Source organism: Carassius carassius, chromosome 10 (assembly GCF_963082965.1).
Source record: "Carassius carassius chromosome 10, fCarCar2.1, whole genome shotgun sequence".
Classification (NCBI taxonomy): domain Eukaryota; kingdom Metazoa; phylum Chordata; class Actinopteri; order Cypriniformes; family Cyprinidae; genus Carassius; species Carassius carassius.
This window is the reverse complement of record NC_081764.1, coordinates 5,009,733-5,032,231: the sequence shown is the minus strand read 5'-3', so window position 1 is coordinate 5,032,231 and position 22,499 is coordinate 5,009,733. Positions and strand designations below refer to the sequence as shown.

General features: G+C 35.0%; 1 protein-coding gene across 2 annotated transcripts; it reads left to right on the top strand.

The window, feature by feature from the left end:
* The first annotated feature begins 342 nt into the window (after window positions 1-342).
* On the top strand, window positions 343-22,266 carry LOC132151586 (vesicle-associated membrane protein-associated protein B-like). Of its 2 annotated transcripts, none has more exons than XM_059559801.1 (6): window positions 343-636; window positions 13,549-13,701; window positions 17,798-17,901; window positions 19,333-19,413; window positions 19,646-19,819; window positions 21,038-22,266. In XM_059559801.1, the coding sequence occupies exons 1-6, from the start codon at window positions 579-581 to the stop codon at window positions 21,194-21,196; spliced, it is 729 nt and encodes a 242-aa protein (XP_059415784.1). In that variant the 5' UTR covers window positions 343-578; the 3' UTR covers window positions 21,197-22,266. The 2 variants fall into 2 exon arrangements, with proteins under 2 accessions (XP_059415784.1, XP_059415783.1); XM_059559800.1 differs by having other exon boundaries at window positions 344-636; window positions 21,035-22,266.
* The last annotated feature ends 233 nt before the right edge of the window (window positions 22,267-22,499 follow it).

The window sequence follows — 22,499 nt, the reverse complement described above, 5'->3', positions numbered from 1 at the left end:
TTTATATAATTTGTATATTCGATTTTCTATTCTTATATTTATTTAATTTTTGAATTTAAGAAATGTAAAAAAAAATCTTTATAATATTATGTATTAACTTTTGTATCAGGCTGTATCATGTTATAATTAAAAACTATAATAGTTTTAATATATAACATTATATTAATATAATAATAAACATATTATAAAACTGCAAAATATAAGCATTTACTTTAGTCGTCATGGTATGTTAATATATTATGCAAATATGTGAATATACCACTGCAAATTTACCATAACATGAGCCATAAAGACCACGCCCACCCTCACCCTCATTCTACACCCTTCTGCTCACATCAGTCGCCACTACTCAGTGCATACTGCAGGGGCAGTGACGTCACGGCCAGCCTCTCTTCCTGCTGCATCACAACAGTCGCTGGTGGATCGGGTAACACTGAGCTATTTCCACTGCCTTGTGGAGTTTTTATTTCAATAAATGTAACAGAAGTCCTCATCGACAGCCTCAACCGTTAAACCCGTGACCTTCAGTTCGAGCGGACGTCAGCGCAGCAGTCGACGCGTTTGAAGCACAGTGGGAGATGGCCAGGCAAGAGCAGGTCCTGCTTCTAGAACCACAGCACGAACTGAGGTTCCGAGGTGAGCTGAGAGACCGACACGGCCGTGAACTAGCGGCTCTAACTACCGGCACAAAGAGGGAGTTTATTTAGGGGTTTATTTAGGGGTTAAGGGCAGCAGGAGGCGGTGAGATGGCGTTCCTGACAGGCCTCAGACCTTGTAACTTAATCATAATAATTATGGCGCAGCGCCATAATGGTGAATCGTTTTCAACTCCAGACTCTTGTTTGAATGACATCAAATGTCCTTCATGTGAAAGAGCAAAGGGTAAATTAATGGCTCACTGGGTTTAGCAGAAGACTGACAAGCACGTTAGCTAGAGCTAGCCTGTTTTAGGCCTTACATACAGGCTCTGTTGGTGGCTGCTTAGTTCGGTTTGTATGAAGCGGTGCAACCGGTGTTGCCAGGTCCGCTTGTTATTAGCGACCTTACATTACATTTTTAAATAGAGTCGCTTATAAAAATTGGGTTGCACGAGGATTATGACAAACTAAGAATAGTCGATTATTCTCTTTAAACGGTAATTGCGATTATTACGGTTATTACAGTTTCCATTGAATGGTTTATACCAAGAACCATTTTTATTTGATATGATATGAAAATAAGCTGAAAACACTCTTAACTGAAAAACTTTTATTGCTTTCTATTGAAAGTATTGACGTGACGTCACTCACTCATTGGAACGCCCACCTGCAGGGATTTGTGATTTTTAGGCAGTTTGCATTAAGTAGTAAAATTCAGTAAATCTCACATACCTTTGTTTTATTTTTTTAAAAGGTGATGATAAATATTTGCGGCTGTGAAACAGATGGAAAATTGATAGGCTTGTGCTGCAGTTCTATGGGTGTTTTGCCCTCCTGGTCTTCAAGCCAGTCACAAGACTGAATATTATCAATAGTATTAAGCCTCAAATGTCAACTTTGTATTAGTTTCTAATTTAAATAAATAAAGCAAAAATATGCATGGTATCACAATGTTACACTAAAACTAATATTAAAACAATGGAAAACCCTTTAAGATAACCTGTAGAAAGAAAAACACTTCTTAAGCATGCCGAATAACATAGGTGGACTTTGAACGATTAATTGCCACTTTGAACGATTACGTAATTGTGGCATCCCTAATTGTATTCACGATTAGAAATTTGATTAATTGTACAACCCTATTAATGAGGTTATTTCCAGAAAGCAATGGTGTCACTTTGTATGTTAGGGTTTAGCTTATAAACAAAGAATGTATGTCTTTATTTTATGTGATATTTCTGTGTCATTACTTGACATTATTTCTCTGAATGACCGCTGTGAGTTAGCTGTCAAAGTCAAGCTTAATTTCTTCTCATGTTTAGATTTGTAAGCCTGAATAATTGGGTCATGTATTTGGGCTTCTTTTGGCAAGGCAAGTTGATTGTTTTTGGCTGATTTTGACATGGATATCATTATGTGGTAAAATAACTTAAATTGGGATTTTTGTAAAAACAACTTATGTTTCATTCAAATTGGCATTTCAGACTTTTGTTTGGGACTTTTAGTCCATACATGTATGTTCTTGTGCTATTTAATATTTACCCAGTTTCAGGGTAAAGGGTATAGGCATCAACGATTACTACTGACAACAGACCAATGCTATATTTTTGTATGTTTATAGCATAGGCCTAGTATTTATCGAAGTTGCCATTTTTTCTAAATGCATATTTTTGATCATTTTGTGAACAATTCATACATGTATATATTGTATTTTAACATATTTAAGCATGATTTAGCTGTAAGCTCACATTCATCTGCCTCCATTTTTGAGTGCAACACCCACATTTCAAAATCCAATCAACATTTAAAGAAGGAACCAAGTCCCCGCCCTACATTTTTTATTTTTCAATTATCCATTACAGATCAGTCGCTAAATCGGTTTCATCTCAACTCACATAAGTATCATTGTGTAATGTGTATGCAGCTTTTCTTTTCACTACAACGGTCAATAATTGCTAGCATTAACCAGTCCATTAGTCGATAAATCCTCTGTAAACACTTCAGGTTTAACAATGGTTTCAGGCACGAAGTAAACATGTTCAAACCGCCACTTCCACAAATGTCTTTGTGGGTATGTTATTAGTTAGGCTGCCCATTTCCACTAGTATGAGTTTGTGAGCATTATAGGTGTCATTATCACATTGACAGAATAATCAGCCAATCAGAATGCTGCGAAACAATTACTGTACTGACAATTCTCATGTGATCTTCTTTTGTTGATGCACAAAAGATCACATAAGAATTGTCAGTACAGTAATTGTTATACAGTAACATTCTTCAGAATATCTTCTTTTGTGTTGCACGTTATACAAGTTTGGAAAGATATGAGGATGAATAAATGATGACAGAATTTTAATTTCGGGGTGAACTGTCCCTTTAAGGAGCTCAATGAATGCACATTGAGCTTAACTTTACATTTACATTTATGCATTTGGATGATGCCTTTATCCAAAGTGGCTGGTATTACAATCAGGCTGTACGTTTTATTAGTTTATGCATTTGCTGGGAATGGGTAAAAGTGCCTTTGCCTCCATCTTAAACTTTATATGCTGAAAATAAGTATGTTATACACACTAGTTGATCTCATATTTCAAAATATTGTCATTTTATTGTTGTACTGTTGATTACATTCTCATCTAGAATTTCTCTTCCCTGGGCCATTCCTGTTTTGCTTTAATATGCTTTGAAATCAGTACAAATGAATATGCTTAACTTGTTGTGTTGTTGTTTGAGGAAGTATTACTACAAAATGTTGTCTAACAGAATGGACACAAAAAACTAAAAGTTAATTTTTATAAGTATTTCAAATTTAAGTAATATCATACTGGCTGGTTTTCTGAATTATGCTCTAAATGTACAGTTTTGAATCAGTTTTGGTCCTGTAGAGTCTTCCTCTTTTAGTCATTTGTCAGGACTATGGTTGCACGGTGCACAGATACTTCAAAAGGATCGCGATTCTCGGAAATTAAAAACGTCACGATTCCTAAATTTTTTATTATCGATACTTCAAGTCCCCGCCCTACATTTTTTATTTTTCAATTATCCATTACAGATCAGTCGCTAAATCGGTTTCATCTCAACTCACATAAGTATCATTGTGTAATGTGTATGCAGCTTTTCTTTTCACTACAACGGTCAATAATTGCTAGCATTAACCAGTCCATTAGTCGATAAATCCTCTGTAAACACTTCAGGTTTAACAATGGTTTCAGGCACGAAGTAAACATGTTCAAACCGCCACTTCCACAAATGTCTTTGTGGGTATGTTATTAGTTAGGCTGCCCATTTCCACTAGTATGAGTTTGTGAGCATTATAGGTGTCATTATCACATTGACAGAATAATCAGCCAATCAGAATGCTGCGAAACAATTACTGTACTGACAATTCTCATGTGATCTTCTTTTGTTGATGCACAAAAGATCACATAAGAATTGTCAGTACAGTAATTGTTATACAGTAACATTCTTCAGAATATCTTCTTTTGTGTTGCACGTTATACAAGTTTGGAAAGATATGAGGATGAATAAATGATGACAGAATTTTAATTTCGGGGTGAACTGTCCCTTTAAGGAGCTCAATGAACGCACATTGAGCTTAACTTTACATTTACATTTATGCATTTGGATGATGCCTTTATCCAAAGTGGCTGGTATTACAATCAGGCTGTACGTTTTATTAGTTTATGCATTTGCTGGGAATGGGTAAAAGTGCCTTTGCCTCCATCTTAAACTTTATATGCTGAAAATAAGTATGTTATACACACTAGTTGATCTCATATTTCAAAATATTGTCATTTTATTGTTGTACTGTTGATTACATTCTCATCTAGAATTTCTCTTCCCTGGGCCATTCCTGTTTTGCTTTAATATGCTTTGAAATCAGTACAAATGAATATGCTTAACTTGTTGTGTTGTTGTTTGAGGAAGTATTACTACAAAATGTTGTCTAACAGAATGGACACAAAAAACTAAAAGTTAATTTTTATAATTATTTCAAATTTAAGTAATATCATACTGGCTGGTTTTCTGAATTATGCTCTAAATGTACAGTTTTGAATCAGTTTTGGTCCTGTAGAGTCTTCCTCTTTTAGTCATTTGTCAGGACTATGGTTGCACGGTGCACAGATACTTCAAAAGGATCGCGATTCTCGGAAATTAAAAACGTCACGATTCCTAAATTTATTATTATCGATACTTCAAATAATGACCGCGTTCCAGATTTGTAAGAGACGTACAAACACTACAGTGAGATGGCTGCATTAGTGATGCACGGGTCGTCTTATAACCATGTGACAAACTTGATTTGGCTTTATTAAAATAAGTGCATAATCACATTAACTAAATAGTCTAAGTTGTTCAGATGAACAAAGCACGAGGTTTCTTGCATAGTTAACATTTTAATTGTTTGGTCAGACAGTTCATATTATAATATATTCACATTAATAAATCGGGGATTAAACGTGGAGTTTGTTTGCTAAATATTAAAACAAGCATATGTGCACAGTACCTATAACTGCGCTTTGTATCTGCTGATTGCTGATCGAGATTTACATGCTTGGCCCACTGACCCGGTATACTCTCAATCATTTCATTCATGAACGAGATGTATTAGTTCATTCAACTCGTTCACGAATGAGAAGATCTCTCGATCTCGTTCAGTGAAGGGCGGATTCGTCCACTACATTGAACAAATCACATGCTCCGTCACATCTCATACTCAAGCTATTGGCTCGAGATTGAGTAAATCTGACAGGATGAAACAGTTCACAAAGCTGTTCACGAGCTGCGCATGCGCTGCTAATAGCGCCACGCTCACACGCTGCTGTGGATGGAGAAACTTCAGTGAATATTCAGCCTATATTAAATATTTGGAATATATATTTTCATATTTTATTAGGTTCTTTGATAAGGTTACAATACGAAGGTCTAAGTAGCAATGTATCTTCAGTGATGTCCCTGATCCTTGGGGCAGGTAAAGAAATGTTACTTTATTTGCGGGGCGGGCCAAATTATTTAATAAAAGCGGGACCCTCGGATTTTAACAAATACCCGACCCGCGCATCACTAGGCTGCATGTGCGAGCACAAGTGATATTGTGATTCACGACGCTCAGTAAAGAAGACGCTAAATAAAGCTCACTGGCTGAGTTTTCTCCTCTGAAAGGAAAGGCTGCACAACTGACAGAATAAGTTATTATATCTGAGATATTGCTGCTAAATTTTATTTGCTTTTTTTTTTTTTTTTTTTTTTTACCTTGACTGCCATTGCTTAAATTGATATTATTTATATTTTGATATTTAATCTTCTGAGTTCAGAAACATTGTTTAATATAATCGCTGTTCATATTTTTATTCAAAGTTCAGAATCAAGACAAAGTTATTACTCTTATGTTTCTTATGATAACTGAGATAATGCTGCTAAATTTATTCTTTTTTTTTACCTTGAATGTCATTGCTAAAAAAATTTTTTTAGATTTTGATATTTCATATTTTGTTCAAGTGTTTAATATATCTGCCGCTCATATGTTCATTTATTAGTGTGTTACATGATTAGAATGTTGTCCCGGTTTTAAAGTAAAGCACAGCAATGATATTTGAGTGTATTTTCCCCTTTCAGGAAAAGTATCGAAAAAGTATCGAAATAGCAATTCTTGACTTGGTATCTGTATCGAAATAATTATTTTGGTATCGTGACAACACTAGTCAGGACACAGCTTGTAAATTGTCTTGGGTTAACCAGGGCATTTTGTAAACCTTAAGTTATAAATGTTATTGTTTATAATGCCATAGTCTTTAGTTCATTGTTTAGGTGTTTCAAAAATGAGAGCAATTCTCCTACTTGTTCACACCAGCAGCTTGAGAGGTGACATTAGACATGTTCATGGCTGCAGGAGTTATGTATCGATGCCAGATATCTCTCAGTGCCATTTGTTCTGCCCAGTGTATTTAGTTCGTAGTCAAAATACTTATCGTTAACTGTTTAATAGTGGTTCCTGTCTAAAGTTTGTCTTATATAAGAGATGATTTATGAATAAACTCTGAAAATAACAGCTGACACACAACTTATCAACAGCCAAACCTTTCATAAACACTGATATTGAAGGCTAATGAGTGTGTAACCATTGCACATTTTTATTGCTTAGTTTTCCTTTTGGTGATCTTTGGTTTTCCTCTGAAACGACTTTTCAACTGATGTCTCCTAGGTCATGAGGGCTATTGGTTAATTCTAATATCTTTGAAAGTGAGTGCAACGCTGTTTCAAGTGTTGCTCATTTAGCATAAATGCTTATTTATGTTGATTAAATCAAGTGTATGCTGGGAATAGTATCATTTTCTTCCAGGCTTCATTTTGGTTTGACTAAAATTGAGGAAGATGTGCAGTGGCAGTCGGTTCCACTGTGGAACATGGGCAGTTTTAATATGCTTCTCTAAAATAGTCCTGATTCAAAGGGTAGTGCAGAGTTACAGGGAAATTGTTGCCTGATTTTATTGTCCAGCTCTTTTCATCTGACAGGCTTTTAGATCTGCTATAATTAGTTTTTTTGTTATGTTTGTTTGTGTTTCAGACAGTGAATGTGATACACTAGAATAATCAAAATGCAAAAACCTTAGAGTAAAGTTATAGGAATTTGGACTGCTGCAAAAATCATTTTCTGTATTTTTCCAGTATCCATAAAAAAAATTGATTTACTTGAAAAGCAAAATAACATAAGATATGAAGTCTTGTGTTCAGAGAAATTGTATGTAATTCTGTGAGGTTTATGCAGAAAACAAGAAAAAATGCTTTATTTGGGTTAAGAACAATAAACTTTTGGCATCCAAAATAACTATAAAAAGGAGCATTTTGCTAAATATATGCGCTATATTGTTTATTTGTATTTTTATTTTATCTGTTGTACGTGATGAGACCAAATGCGAAGAACTAAAGATAAAATTCAACACCTCCTATATAATGGCCAAGTGATGCTGACATAGTTATGATCCATGATATTGGAATAGATTCTGTGTAAAATTTAATTCTTTGTTACTGTATACTAAGTTGGGAAAGATGTTTAATTCTCACTTTAAGTGAACCTTAGTTCCCTGACCATCTACAAAATGGAGTAAAATTCTGATGCATGATTAACTCATGAAAGTATGACTGAAATGTCAAAATAGAATAAATAAAACACATTTATTCTGTGGCGTTTAAAATAATTCTGCACCTTTTTTGTTTCCTATAGGAACCAGTGGCTCTTTTAAGTGGATTTTTGTTTTTGTCTGGAGCCCTGTATATCATTTTCCTGACACTGGACAAGCATCATTAGGTCCCAGCATTTTCTCTTAGCATCTTGCACCATGAACAGTTTTTAGAAATGCATCCTTCTGAATGCATATTTTTCTTTGAAGGCATGCATCTTCTGTTACTTGTATTTAATTTGGCCTGATTTAATGCATGCATAAAATAATTCTAAATCATTTATTGAATTATAAGATAAGCATTAAATTCATAGCAATGATTTAAACAAATTCTAAATCAAAGCTACTTTTTTTTTTTTAAGCCAACTTTACATTAAGGCATTCTAAACAAAGCTGTGGAGATCTCAAATCTCACTCGTAGTTGTTAGGTGTAGTCCAAAGTACAGTTGCAGACTTATGTTTTAAAAATGAGGTACAGTGCATTTATTTCTCAGCACTGGAAATGGCTTTCCCCCACCCGAGGCGACTGCTAGAATGGGTCGTTCACCATAAAGGACCCACAGCAACTTCACTTCTCATTCAAATTAGAATTAGGCCAGGCCTCCTGCCTCAAACTCCGCCCCCTACAATACACTTCATTGAAACATCAGTGATGCTCTTGAGTAGCAAGTAACTTCAGGTAACAATAACCCAACCGTCCAGGCATGCCACTCATTATTTAAAGCGTCTGAAACTGAGACTCATCTGTGGAGATCTTGAAGTAGCCCCAGCCAATAGTTATATGTGTTATATATAGTTACACCTTTTTGGCCTAATAATACCTTGTCCTATGTGGTGAAATTACATAAGTGCTCATTGATTCAGACCTTGAATAACTGAATTATTATAATGATCATGAAATGGTCCTGTAATAAATATGTTTTAGGGCTATAAAGTAGGGTGTAAATGAGAGGCAGATGTTGAAATGCCGATTTGGAAAGACAAGTCACATCTGCACACGTGCGGATGCCAAATATCTCTCCTTGCAGATGAATGCTGCATAACTGTAGACAGATGTGTTGGGTCTTTCCGTGCCGTACGAAAGGCAAGCAAAATCGCTCAAAGCTTTTCCACCACAGCACCTTGTTTGGCAGAAAAGCGTCTTCAACCATAAATGATGTGTACAATAATTTTTTAAGGTTGTCAAAGGAACATATTTTGTGTCTGCAGAATATCCTAGAACTTTCTGAAAGCTCGGTCTGATTCTTGAGGTCAAACTGAGGATCCTCTTAAGAAAAAAACATGAATATCTTAAGTGAGGCTACATGGCTTTAAGTAATATTTATGTAAAGTATGCATTACTCAATAGCTGCAATTTTTTTAAATGTTTATATTGTTTTTTTTTTTTTTTATCATTTTGCTTTATTAATGCATACCGATATATAACGATAGCTAGGCTGGACCACACTGGCCGATACCAATTAATCATTTGATAATTTTTTTTAAATGGATATTAAACAAAAACTAAAATAGTACTTTACTATTAAAAACAAAAACAGTACTGAATCATACTTTGTAAATGATAATAATATTAATATGAATTAAATATTGTTCATAGTTCATTAACTATTGTTAACTGAAGTAACTTTAAAATGTAAAAGTGTATTAGTAAATGTTGAAATTAACACTTTAACAAGGAACAATACTTCTACAGTTTTTTCATCTTTCGTTAATGTTTTAAATGCAGACTTATTGTAAAGTTTTACCATTTCATTTCAACAGTCATGCTTAAAGAGGGCCATCTTTAAAGGTGCTCTAAGCGATGCCGGGAGTCGTAACTTCTTGTTGACGTTCAAATTGTTGTCAAACAAAACGGAGGCTAGCTAGACCCTCCTTCCTCCTCATTCTTGCACTAACCCCCCAAACCCCACCCCCAAATCTTTCTTGTCGGTTATTGGCTGGAACAGTTTATGTTTTGTGGTGCGGGAGAGCCCAGTTTGTTTTTCTTGTTGTTTGTGGAGCCTGTGGTGTCTAGAGAGACCCCATTTTTTTTACAGTGTGTTCAGGGGACAAGCAGCTAGCGGATAGTGAGGAGATGTTTGCTGAATGTGACATATGTTTTGGCCTAAAAAATGTGTGACATCACTTAGAGCACCTTTAAATATCTACACAAAGGTAATAGCATTAAAATTCCATACATAATACATATGGACATTGTAAGTATACTTCCACACTTTAGTTTCTTCTATTTTTATTTGATACTCAAAATATCTATCCTTATCATATAGGGGTGGTTTTTTTTTTTCATAAATTTAGTTTTGTTCCTTTTAGGCTATTGGTATTGATTGGTGACGTTATGATTTACCTAATGAAATTAATACAAAGAAAGAAAGATCCTTTTCTGCATGACTCATGCTTTGCAATTATTTTTACCCTATTTGTATCAGTTTCTCCATATAGGTCTTAGGGATGGGACGGTATGAAAATTTAATATCACGATTATAGTGACTAAAATTATCACGATTATCAATATTATCACGGTTTTGTTGAAACGAGATGAAAGTGTTCAAAAATAGTTGATGCTCACACTGAAAACATTTCAGCAAGTTTTATATTTAATAATCAACAAACAACTAATAAAACAAGCAACTCTATGCACTTAATTTAAAGAAAGATTAAATTCTGTGGCATTTCCTTCCTTACAATGAAAAGTGTAGAAGCATAGAAAAGCATAGAAAAGTCACTGACTTTCGCCATTCCTTCTCGAAAAAAAACAAAAAAAACATTGTGCGCTGCGCTTGCGTCAGACTGTTGCTGGCTGGACATGATTTAATAGTGAGTTATTAAAACCGCGATAATCAAACACGGTTTTAATGATAATTCATTTTTAAACGATATTACTAACCTTCAGCACATTTTATCACGGTTATCAATAAAACCGGTTATCGTCCCATCCCTAATAGGTCTGTATGAATGGGAATGACTTTGAGCGTAAGGCTTTTGGCCAGGTCCAAGTCCATTGTTAGGTCTTGTGCATTGTTTGTCTCTCTATTAAGGTTTTAAAGGCCCAAGGCGGTTAGTTCATCTGCGTCTTTTCGCTTCACTATGGGTTTCAAGTGTCACAGCCTCTCAATAATTTAGCTGGTTTAATAGAATGAACTCAGATGAGGTGTTGTATACTTGATGTGTGCACTGTTTGAGACTGAACTAGCATGTATGAAGTCAATGTGGAATCCGAAATGACCCGATGTATCTGTGATTATGTAGGGGCACAATTTAATTGTTTACCTTTGTAATCGATAATCAAAATTTAATAGCTTGCACACAAGTCCTGCTTCTTGTTGAAAATCCTGTTTCTCATGGAAATATGTTGTCACATCATGGAATTAAAAATGTTGTAAATTATGCTGTTTTATGTGGCCTTCAATACATTAAAAGAAAAAGCAATCTTTGTGAATGAGACAAAATTTTGGCAACATAGCTCATCTTTGACGAACAGAGATTTTATCTACTCTTTCTGTTTGAGCAGAAACCACTGCACCGTGAAGGGGAAACCAAATAATTTGCCACTCAAAACGTTCAATTTAATGTTGTCATATACTGTATGTTTCTCATACATATTACATTTAACGTTAAAACGAAAATTATTTCCAGGTGAAACGAAGGCTACTTTTTTGGCGGCTTGTTTTAATTTTAGTTTTAGTCTAGTCTTTGTGTGAAGGTGTCGTTTTAGTGACGTTCTTACTCCTTTTTTTTGTCTATTTATCCATGACTATTTTTTTCTAGTTTTAGTCAACGAAAACTGATGACATTTAGTATAGTTTTAGTAAATCAAAATTGTATTTAAGTCTCTTTTTAGTAATGCAATTCTATTTAACCCAGTCAGTATAGTATAAGTACCTAGCAGTATAGACAAAATCAAATTTTTCTTTAAGCCAAACCCATTTCAAACAAGGTTATCTTATTATATTATTGGTACCTTATAGACTCAAGAATACATCCATTCCAGATATGGAAGATGCTCTGATTTGAATTTACAACATTTATTTTACCAAGCATGTTAGAAGTACACCCATTTTACACACCCTTTCTCTGTGGCAGACTTAACTTTGTTTGCTGTCGTCTTCTAAATAATGCCGCGAGTGGGGCTTGAGGAAGTGACGTCGCCTGCGTCTGCACAGTGCGACCTGATGCAGCCCTTGAAGTGAGACACAGTAAACAGAAATACTGCAAAATGATAATAATGCGACTAAATGAGATGAAATAACACTATAACAAGTATTGTAATTTGTTTTGTCTCATTTTGGTCTACGAAAATGAAGAGACATTTTAGCATAGTTTTTATTTTGTAAACCACATTTAGTCTCGTTTTTATTCGTCAACAATATTGCATTATACATTTAATTATAGTCACATGACCAGCATTTACGTTGCTTCCCGTCTTGTTTTCGTCATGTGATAAAGGTTCATTGACGATGATATTTAGTCATCATTTTTGTTTACGAAAGCAACACTAGATGTAGGGGTAGGCGATATGGATAAAATGTAATATCTCTATTATTTAAAAAAAAAAATTTAAATATAACGATTCATGATTTTATCACAATTCTTTGTCATGTTGGTTTTACTATTTTGAAAGTTGTCTGAGCATTACAGCCAAACTAATTTCCCTAGTATAAAGACAAAGACTTTCAGGGTAACAAAAAAAGAATGGCAGATATTTAGGCCAAAGAGATGAATATAAAAATATTTTTTCTTGTTATTTAATTGGCTAACTTTGGTCAATTTATAAATCCCTTTTAAGTTAAAATGCAGTGCGAAATGCACTACTGTTCAAAAGCTTGGTCTGAATGAAATACTTTTATTTCCAAGGATGGATTCAGTTAATCAGAAGACATTTTTTGTCACAGAAGATTTGTTTCAAATAAATGCTGTTCTATTGGACTTTTTCTTGATCAAAAAATCCTAAAAAAAAAAGTATCACAGTTTCCACAAAAATATTGAGCAGCACAACTATTTTAAACACTGATAAGAACAAAGAAATGTTTCTTGAGCAGCAAATCGGCATTTTAGAATGATTTCTGAAGGATCATGTGACACTGAAGATTGCAGTAATGATGCTGAAAATTCATTGTATCACAGGAGTAAAATCTATTAAATTAGAAAACAGATATTTAAAATTCTAATAATATTAAAGAATATAGTTTTTTTTTTACTGTGCTTTTGATCAACTAAATGCGGCCTTGGTGAGCACAAGAGACTTCATTCAAAAACATTAAACATTTTACTGACCCCAAGATTTTCAAATCAGTTTTCTCTCTCTGTCACCATATTGTTTTCAGGTCTCCACTCTCTGTTTAAATAGATTGATTCTGTGATGTGGACTGATTAGCATCAGGCTTTGGCAGAACAAATTCAGTTTGTTCCATTTTCCTGAAAATCACCCTTATTCTTTGCCGCAGTGTAAAGCCAGTGCCAGAGTTGAGAACAATACTATGGTCTTTTGGCCTTTGATGTATCACTAAACTTTGTAATGTGCCACTAATTTGATTTGTTGGTTAGGAGTTGTAAATCGATGTGGACACTAAGAGCAGGCTGGCTGCAGATATTGCACTTGATCAGTTTGAGATATCTTTGCAGAAAAGCCACCACCCAGCGCACCCTAGAAACTGAATTGCAGTGCGCACTGAACACCCTAAAATCATTTAAGTGCATTTTGAATATACAGTAATGTCCTCTCTTTCTCCCCTCAGGTCCATTTACAGATGTGGTGACTGCCACCCTAAAGCTTGCTAACCCCACAGACAGAAATGTGTGCTTTAAAGTAAAGACGACTGCACCGCGCCGATACTGTGTGCGGCCAAACAGCGGAGTGATTGATCCTGGAACCTCAATCAACGTCTCTGGTAAAATCATTTGTGTTTTTGATGTTATTCACAATAAATGAAGACTTTAAAGCTATGCCCAAACTTCACCAATGCAAATACCAATACAAAAGTACACTTGTTATATAGTTCATAGATATACATTAACAAATTAAAATCTAATTCCAAATAATGAAAAGTGAATGAATTGTTTTTATTTATTTATTTTTTCATGACTTTATGATATGATGTTTCTGTGTCCATCAATGCGGCAAAGTTGAGAATAGTTAGACTACATTCAGATTAATGAAGACATTGGTGTAAATGCATCTTCTGTGAGATACTCTGGTTGGTAAAATGAAGGAAATGTTTCTGTTACAGCACCTTTATATCTATTACCCAACTGCTCTTTGTGCATGACCGAAGCCTTTACATAACCAAGAGATATTTTTGTAACAACAGTTGTTGGAGTCTGAGACCTGCGAGAGTTTTCCTAATAACTCAACTCCTTTGAAATCTCAGCGCCTCTTGGAATCTCACGGACGTTCTTAAATTGCTCTCATTATTCCATGTTGATTCCAATGTTTTGGGATTTCTCTCCATGGTGAGATGCCTGGTCCCTGTCAATATGTACAATAGCTCTGACTCGCACCGTTTTTCTTGACTGCTATTGAATCAATGACAGGCTAACTCGTCCATGGCGTGTTAACCGCAGCGGACACACAACGGATTTCACTTAATGTGCTTTTGACTTTTATCCAGATCTGTGAGATGAGCCTCTCATCTCCATCCGTTCTCAGACATCACTGTCAGTCTGGGTTCTGAAGTTATTTGTCATTGACCGTTCAAAAACAACAACTTCAGGCTTTGAATCCCACACAAATCTGTTCTGATTGCAGAAACTCTACTTCTGTCGAGTTCATATCGGAGGACTACACACTTATGTGTTTTAAATGACACATCTAAAAATGTTACCCTTATGTAATGCTTGTATGACTATTTGACTAGCAGCAACATAAAAAAAAAAAAAAAAATTCTGCACTGAAATTTCGAAATGTAAAATAATATTTGGGGTTACTGGTAATTGTGATTGTAATGCTGCTAGTTACAGCAGAAAATAGGTTTGATTAGTGTGACTGACAGAAAATTAGTAAAAAATTAGTTATTAGATTAAAAAAGATTTAAGTTTTTTCTGTAAATAAAGTAATAATAAAGATTAATAATAATAATAAAAAAATAAATAAAAATAAATTACTTTATTTTGCAATAAAGTAATAATTGTAATTGTATTTTAAGGTAATTTCTTATGATAAAATATATGTCAGAACTCTTATCCTGCTGACACATTTGAAGATAGATTTTATTTGAATCCTATCTGTCTGTCTAATAAGTTAATAATTATAATTTATTTAATTTATTCTAATTATAATTTCTTTTATTATTTTAAAATTATTATACTTAATACCTTTCTGTGACTTAGAACCTTTGGAACTTAGTATGTTACGTGCGTTTTTCCAAACCATTAATGTTGTCTGGATTTCCTCACATCTTCTACCTCTCTCTATTATAGCTTCACCATTTTTCCCGAGGGGAATCTGAGGTCATGTTTCATAATTAATAGCGTGGTTCGCTTTTTATCTCCAGGGATCCAGTTAATTATGCAGAGGAATGATTGTTTAGCAGTCAGGTGTTTTGTTGTTTTTATCATCGCTTGAATTCACATTGTCCAGGAAACCATTTTATGCTGTTGTCCACACCAGCTCAGTGTGATCTGAAATAGTTCTCTTCTAAGAATACAAGAAAGAACATCATGTGCAGACAACTCACAAAATTTGTGTTAAAGACAGAAATGGTGCCAAAGGTGGTTTCAAGACAAAAAGGAGATTAAGAAGGACCTTTCAGAACGTGAACAATTCTCAACTTTCTACATTGAACATGTGTTAATGTTAGGGCTTCACAGTTAATCGAATTTAAATGGCAAGAAGAAGCTATTGTCATGCGTATCTTTCAGTGAAGCACGGTTCAGTGGTCAGCAGTAAATATCCATCCAAAGGCCAGAGGGCTTTTGCGCTGAAAATCCAAATATGCCCTGAAGAAGAAGCTGAATAAACAGAAGACTTAACTGCTTTCATTGATTCAACATGACTAATAAACAGCTACAGCAATATATGGTTTATCTGAGGAGTTCTTATTATAATTTATCATAATAAAGTATATCTATAATGAAATGCTAATCGACATAACCATTATCACTGCTTAGAATACAATGAAATATTGTGTCCCATAATTATTCTAAGAAGCCACATCATCTCACAGAAGGATTTATTTTAAACCCTCAACTGACGTTATGAAATTAATTTGGAGTTAAAACATGTTATTAAATGTTGTATTTTCACATGCTCTCAGATGGAGCTACACAGAGCCATCGTTCACTAAAAAGATACGCAAACAGCTGTCATTATCACCCAACGATTTAGTTAATTTCATAATCCTACAATTATATCGTCTGCGATTACGAACATGATTTTGCATAATCAGATTCATTCTAAATAGATTGCATTGGCTGTTGTTTTTATCTTTTGTTTCTTTTAATTTTTCAACCATCTTCAGGCTAACCTTTTCCATATTTTGCACCTTTAAGCATGACAAAGATGTTCTTTGTTAAAGAAGGAATGCTCTCCTCCTTTAATCAGCATTAAATCACTGCCTTCCTCGTGTTGGATTGTGTCATTACTGAACTGCCAGAAAGAAGTGTCAGTCACAGTCAGCATGGAGCCGTCCATTTTATTGTTCAGAACAAGAACGCTTCATTCTTAGACTATATAGTCTCCGGCTTTGTTTAGACAGGCAGCAAAAATGAGATTTTTTTTTTTTTGTCCAACTCAAGTCTAATCAGTTATTTGTAGTCTGAACATTAGAAAAAAACAGTAAATCTGTTTTTCATATTCACATGTGGTTTGAGATCTAATTGCATATAATTGTTTCATTCTAAGCATTAAGTTTTTGTCATTTGGATTGTGATGTACATATTACGCCATCTACTCTGCAGTGCAAAAGTTTGGACTTGGTCCAATTTTTTTTTTTTTTATAAATAAGTTACTTATGTGCACCAAGACAGCATTCATTGGATCAGAAATACTGTAAAACACTAATATTGTAAAACACTATGAAACACTGTTCTTGCAAGGACTGACAAAACCGTACATTCCCAATCTGTCTCAGCCGTCTGTTTTCAGTTTGCAATGTCAACGGTGCTTGATTTGCCATAATGGCACACAAAACCAGAGTGAGGTTTTTAACTCGCGAGGGAGTTGGCATGCACCTTCTGTGTGCCCTGCAATAATAGCCACATCTAAGAGATCCTTTGAAATTAAGAGATCATAAGTTTTTAATGAAACTAAGCAGCAGTTTTCCCAAATCACACAGACATTCACCCCGAATGTTAAAAAAGACCCTTTTGAATCTGAATAGTCTCTTTTAAAAAGGGTGTTGGGGGTGAATTCAGCCTTTTAATACCATTTTCAACCGTGCCAGAGCCCTCGCCCGCCAGGCGTAAGAAATCATGGTAAAAGCTCTAAATTAGCTTTTGTTCATTGGAATGACATCAAATAAACATGGCCTTTTGGATGGTGCTCTTGTAGACGTGAACTTCCTCACACCGACACCTGGTTTGAGTTAAAGGATGAATGTGTTATCAACGTGAAAAACACTGTTTAGAAGCTGTAAGAAAAATTGGCCTTCTGGGGTCACTGAAGTTTTTATCAGCAATGCTTGTAGTGGGATTATATGCAATGAATAGCTAAATATTTTTCTGTGAAACATGAATACTTGACACCCAAGTACTTTATCACATTTGGACTGCTCAGACGCCTTTGTCTCCTACTAATACTAATAGTATGCAGTTTTACAGTTTTCTTATTCCTTAAAATGCAGAGATTGTGTTGGAGCCATGGCCTAGCTTTTGGTGCTCATGTAGGCAGCGCAGGTTTGAATCTTGCTCATTTCCCAAATCGGTTCCTTCCTTCATCCACCCATTATTTCCTGTCTTCTTTTGACTATCCCGTTAATATAAAATCTGGAAAATGCTAAATGAATTGTTCAGTATGTATTTATGTTCTTGTTGTTTGTTTATCTACAGTGATGCTGCAACCATTCGATTATGATCCGAATGAGAAAAGCAAACACAAGTTCATGGTACAGTCTCTGCTGGCCCCACCTGACATGACGGACACTGAGGGAGTGGTGAGTACTGATCCATGCCACCTGCTTTCTCAAGCTTTACACTCGTTCACTTGTTCAGAAACATCTGCTTTTAGTTGCATGTGTTCCTTTTTTATTAACACTAATAAAAAGCCTGTATATTTAATGTATTATTAAACCATTGCTGATGTCCTAAAAGCTGGTGTCTTAGACATTATAGTTGGTCCAAAATGTATTTTGAAACTGCTAAATGAAGGTGAAATTCATAAATGTATATCATTAATTATATACTTTTATAGTATATTTATAATATTTAAAAAAAATAGTATATTAGTATAGTATATTTATAAATATTTTAAATAAGCTTTTATTTTTTTTTACATTTTAAATTTTAGTTTATGTTCGAGTTATTTTATGTGCTTTTATCATTTTTATTAGGTTTTTTCTTTGCTTTATTTGATTTTCATTTCAGTTTTAATAATATTAGTACTTCAGCTCGAACGTATTTTATTTTAGTTCGTTTCCAAGACAACAATTGTAATTTTTGTTTGTTTAAGTTTACAGTTTTCATCTAATATTCGTGTGTTAATGTATTTTTTTTTTTTTCAGTTAACAGAACAATAACATCACTGGTCATAAAAAAGTATTTTGCATTATTTTATTGTTTCAATATAAAAGCTTCATAGAGATTGTGCTGCAATGCCAGTAAGCAATAATATTACGATAACCCTCAGCATAGAGCAACACCATATGATACAAATAGTGTGAGATTGCTGTTCAAGTAATACAAATAAATGTTACATAACTCCAGCGACACTTGTTGGGGCCCAAATAACGATCCATATCTCATGTTCATAACTCTTTCGGAGCTTTCTGAATGACGCCCCAAATAGAGCATGCTGAAAATGTGAATGCATGTACAGATGCAACGATAAATAGGTTATGAAAACGTCAGGAATGGAGAAGCGGAAAGAGAATGTAGAGCAGAGTTCTGGCTACTTATTCGCTGTCCTGAGCTATTTCCACCATTCCTGTTGATGGCTCCAAAGCTAACCGACTGCCTCGCTGTCTGCTGTCTAACAAGGTTTATTCCTTCTAAGATATAACTACAATGAAACCTCACAAATAACTGATTTGTAACAATCTCTCAATGTGCAATTTAATACAGCTAACATTCACAGTTGGCTCAGTTTGTGTGTGGTGAAGCTTCTGCATGAGAAATACGTAGCACTCAAACACTGTAGCAGATTGAGCATTTACAATTATTCAGAGATTGATATTTTCTTTTTCAATATGCTGTTTCACTTTTTCTATTAGCTACATTTCTTTTGGGAAATCTTCATGTCAGGAATGAGCCTAAAACTTCTGTGTATGTAAGCAGGTCGCTAGGGCTTGTGAACCGCTCATGAGGTGTTTATTTGGTGTATAATCATATGTATGCGTGTTTACATATGTTGTTCTTCTCTCATGCAGTGGAAGGACGCCAAGCCCGAGGATCTGATGGACTCCAAGCTGAGATGTGTCTTTGAGATGCCCGCTGAAAATGAGAAAACAGTGAGTGGATGGGTTTTCATGTTCTTCCTCATGTTAGCACTGAGCTCTAGGCAGTGTGTGAAATGACAATGACAGCAGGCCTGGCGTCCTCACCTAAATCTAATAAGCAAAACAGATTCTTGGCTTTTTTTTGGATGCATTTGTTCATGATTCGTTCTCTCTGTCTGTGTGTGTGTGTGTGTGTGTGTGTGTGTGTGTGTGTGTGTGTGTGTAAACCTGATTGTGGCCACAGCATGAAATGGAAAGCAATAAGATATCCTCCAGTCTATCAAAGTCGGAATCATCCACATTGTCCATGAAGTCCATGGTCAGTCTGGATGATGGAGAGGTGAAGAAGATCATGGAGGAATGTAAAAGACTGCAGACGGAGGTGCAGCGGCTACGAGAGGAGAACAAACAGATCAGGGTGAGCATTGCTGATTGCATTCTCACAAATGTCAGCAGTAGTCATAAAACATCAGATTCTTGATTTCTATTTTCAATTGTCCGAGTAATATTACATTATATACACTACAGTTTAGAAGATTGGGGTTGGTAACAGTTTTTAATTTTTCTGAAAGAAGTCTCGTAATGCTCACAGAGGCTGAATTTGTTTGATTAAAAAAAAACAGTAATATTGTGAAATCTTATTACTTTTTCTTTTTCCATTTTAATATATTTTAAACTGTAATTTATTTCTGTGGTGCAAAGCTGAATGTCCAGCTGCCATCACTCCAGTCTTCAGTGCCACATGGTCTTTCTGATATGATGATTTGGTGCTCAAGAAAGATTTCTTATTTTAATAAATGTTGAAAACAGTTGTGCTGCTGCTTAATATTTTTGTGGAAACTAATTTTGTGCAGGATGTTTGGTGCATAGCATTTATTTGAAATAGAAATCATTATTTGAAATGTAACATTTCAAATGGCATTACTCTCGCCATATTTCTTGCAAAAAATAAATAAATCTGACCCCAAACCTTTGAATGATAGTGTATAGAACAGAATTGAGTTTATATTAAGTATACTTCAAATAAATCAGTTTAAACTTATTTGTATAGAGCTTTTCACAATACACATGACTGGAAAGAGAAGTTAAATGTGGGTTTTACACACAGATGCTTTTTGGCCAATTCTTGTATGATCACTTCATTATCTAACTTGATTTTAGAGGCAATCAAAATGATAAAAAGTAAAAAAAAAAAAAAAAAAAGAAGTTTTATAATGTGCTTTAAGTTTGCACTTTCTCTAGATGCTGTCTTAAATTTAATTACAGACATTTTGTCTTATCTTTAAAGTGGTTATTACTTGTGCCAAAAACAGTATTTTAGGTTTTTCATGACAATTTTGGCGTTTGTCAGTGTTCAGGCTGCCTTTAAGAAATGCCCTATTAATATCTGCCATCCTGCTCTCTAGGTATTGACAATAAGTATCTGCCATTGAACAACACATACTGATCGACCACATGACTTATGTGCTCATTCACCATAGTGTTTAAATATTTGAGAGACCAAACTAAAGATAACCTGCAGCTGGGGACCATTACTGCTGCTTGTTTAATGAGACCAGTAAAGGGGCAATTTATTTCTGTCATCTAACGATCTTCATTTCTCTCTCCACTTCCCTCTATATCCCCTCCCCAGCAGGAAGATGATGGTCTGCGGATGAGGAAGAGCACAGTAATGTCCGCTCCGCACTCATCTCAAGCGATGAGAGTGAAGGAGGAGGGGCTGAGCACCAGGGTGATCGCTCTAATTGTGCTGTTTTTTGTCGTGGGTGTCATCGTAGGCAAGTTGGCCTTGTAAAATCCAAGAGGGGATCACTACAAGCATGCATTGCGGATGTAAAAAAAAACCAGACAAGTAACCAATGCAGAATTTGTTTAATCCGAATACCATATCATTTGGGTAGTTTTGGATTAGTGAGGTGTGTAAAATTAATAAAGAGATCAAGGAATTTCATCATGTTATGTGCAAAGAAAAAAAATCATCAAACTAATAATAATCTGACACAGCTCTTGCCTCAAAATTGTGAAATCATTCTGGCCCCTCTTCCTTAATCATTTCTGATGCAAGTACAAATAAATAACAAATGTCATAGATTTTAACACTAAAAATGTTGTAGGGATTTTCTAACACCAGATGTGCGATTGAGTTGTGGTAGAGTGAATGTTGTTTTATCACTTTTTTTTTTCTCTCAGTGGGTCAAAAGCTAATTGAGTCTGTATACAAATGCTAATTGTCTTTGAAATGTGTCACGTGCATTTAATTTATGCATATCCAGACTTCCTGCATTAAAGCAGCAGTTCACTGAAGTTCAGCCTGTATATTTTCAATCACTCTTCAGGTTAATGATAAAACGAGCCTTCTGGTTTTTCCCTAGTCACACGGTTGTTTAAATAGCATGCATTTTATATCTTCCATCCTCCTTCGTACAGTCCGACTGATATGTTTGAGTACCAGCACGTACTATGATTCAACATATAGTTCCTCGGCGAATCAGATAATGTCACTAAATATCCATGTTTTTATCACCGTTTCACACAAGTTTAATATGTTCACTTGCAATCAGCCACCAATTGACATCCAAATGCCAAAACCACCCATAGTGGCTTGGGTCACAATTGGATTCTTTTGGGATTCAAACATCTTTAATTAAAAGCGAGGAGATGTACTGTTAATGACTGATATTTCAATCTGTTGTTACTGGGAAAGTGTTGGTGAAACCGAAAACATTATTTGCTCCAAAAACCATTTGAAACAATATTTCTCTGAACTGCTGTGTATGTCGGTAAGGCGCAAGGCTGACGCTTTTTGAAACCCACACTTTCGATGAAGCTTTGCACAAAACAAGTTCCCTGTCAGAATCAGAATCACCTTTCATTATTGTCGATTTCTTTTGGTAAGGGATATGCGCTTGAATGCATGGCTCTGTTGAGAGCAAAAAAAGGACTTTATATTTTATTAAGCTGCTCCATAGGTGAAATGTCCTTTTCAGGCACCTCTGTTTCCGTTTTGCTGCCTGTAGACCAGAGTTAATTTATTGATCAAGTCATTATATACAGTAATAGTGCAGCTGCTAAGCATACTTTTGATGCACCATGTACAT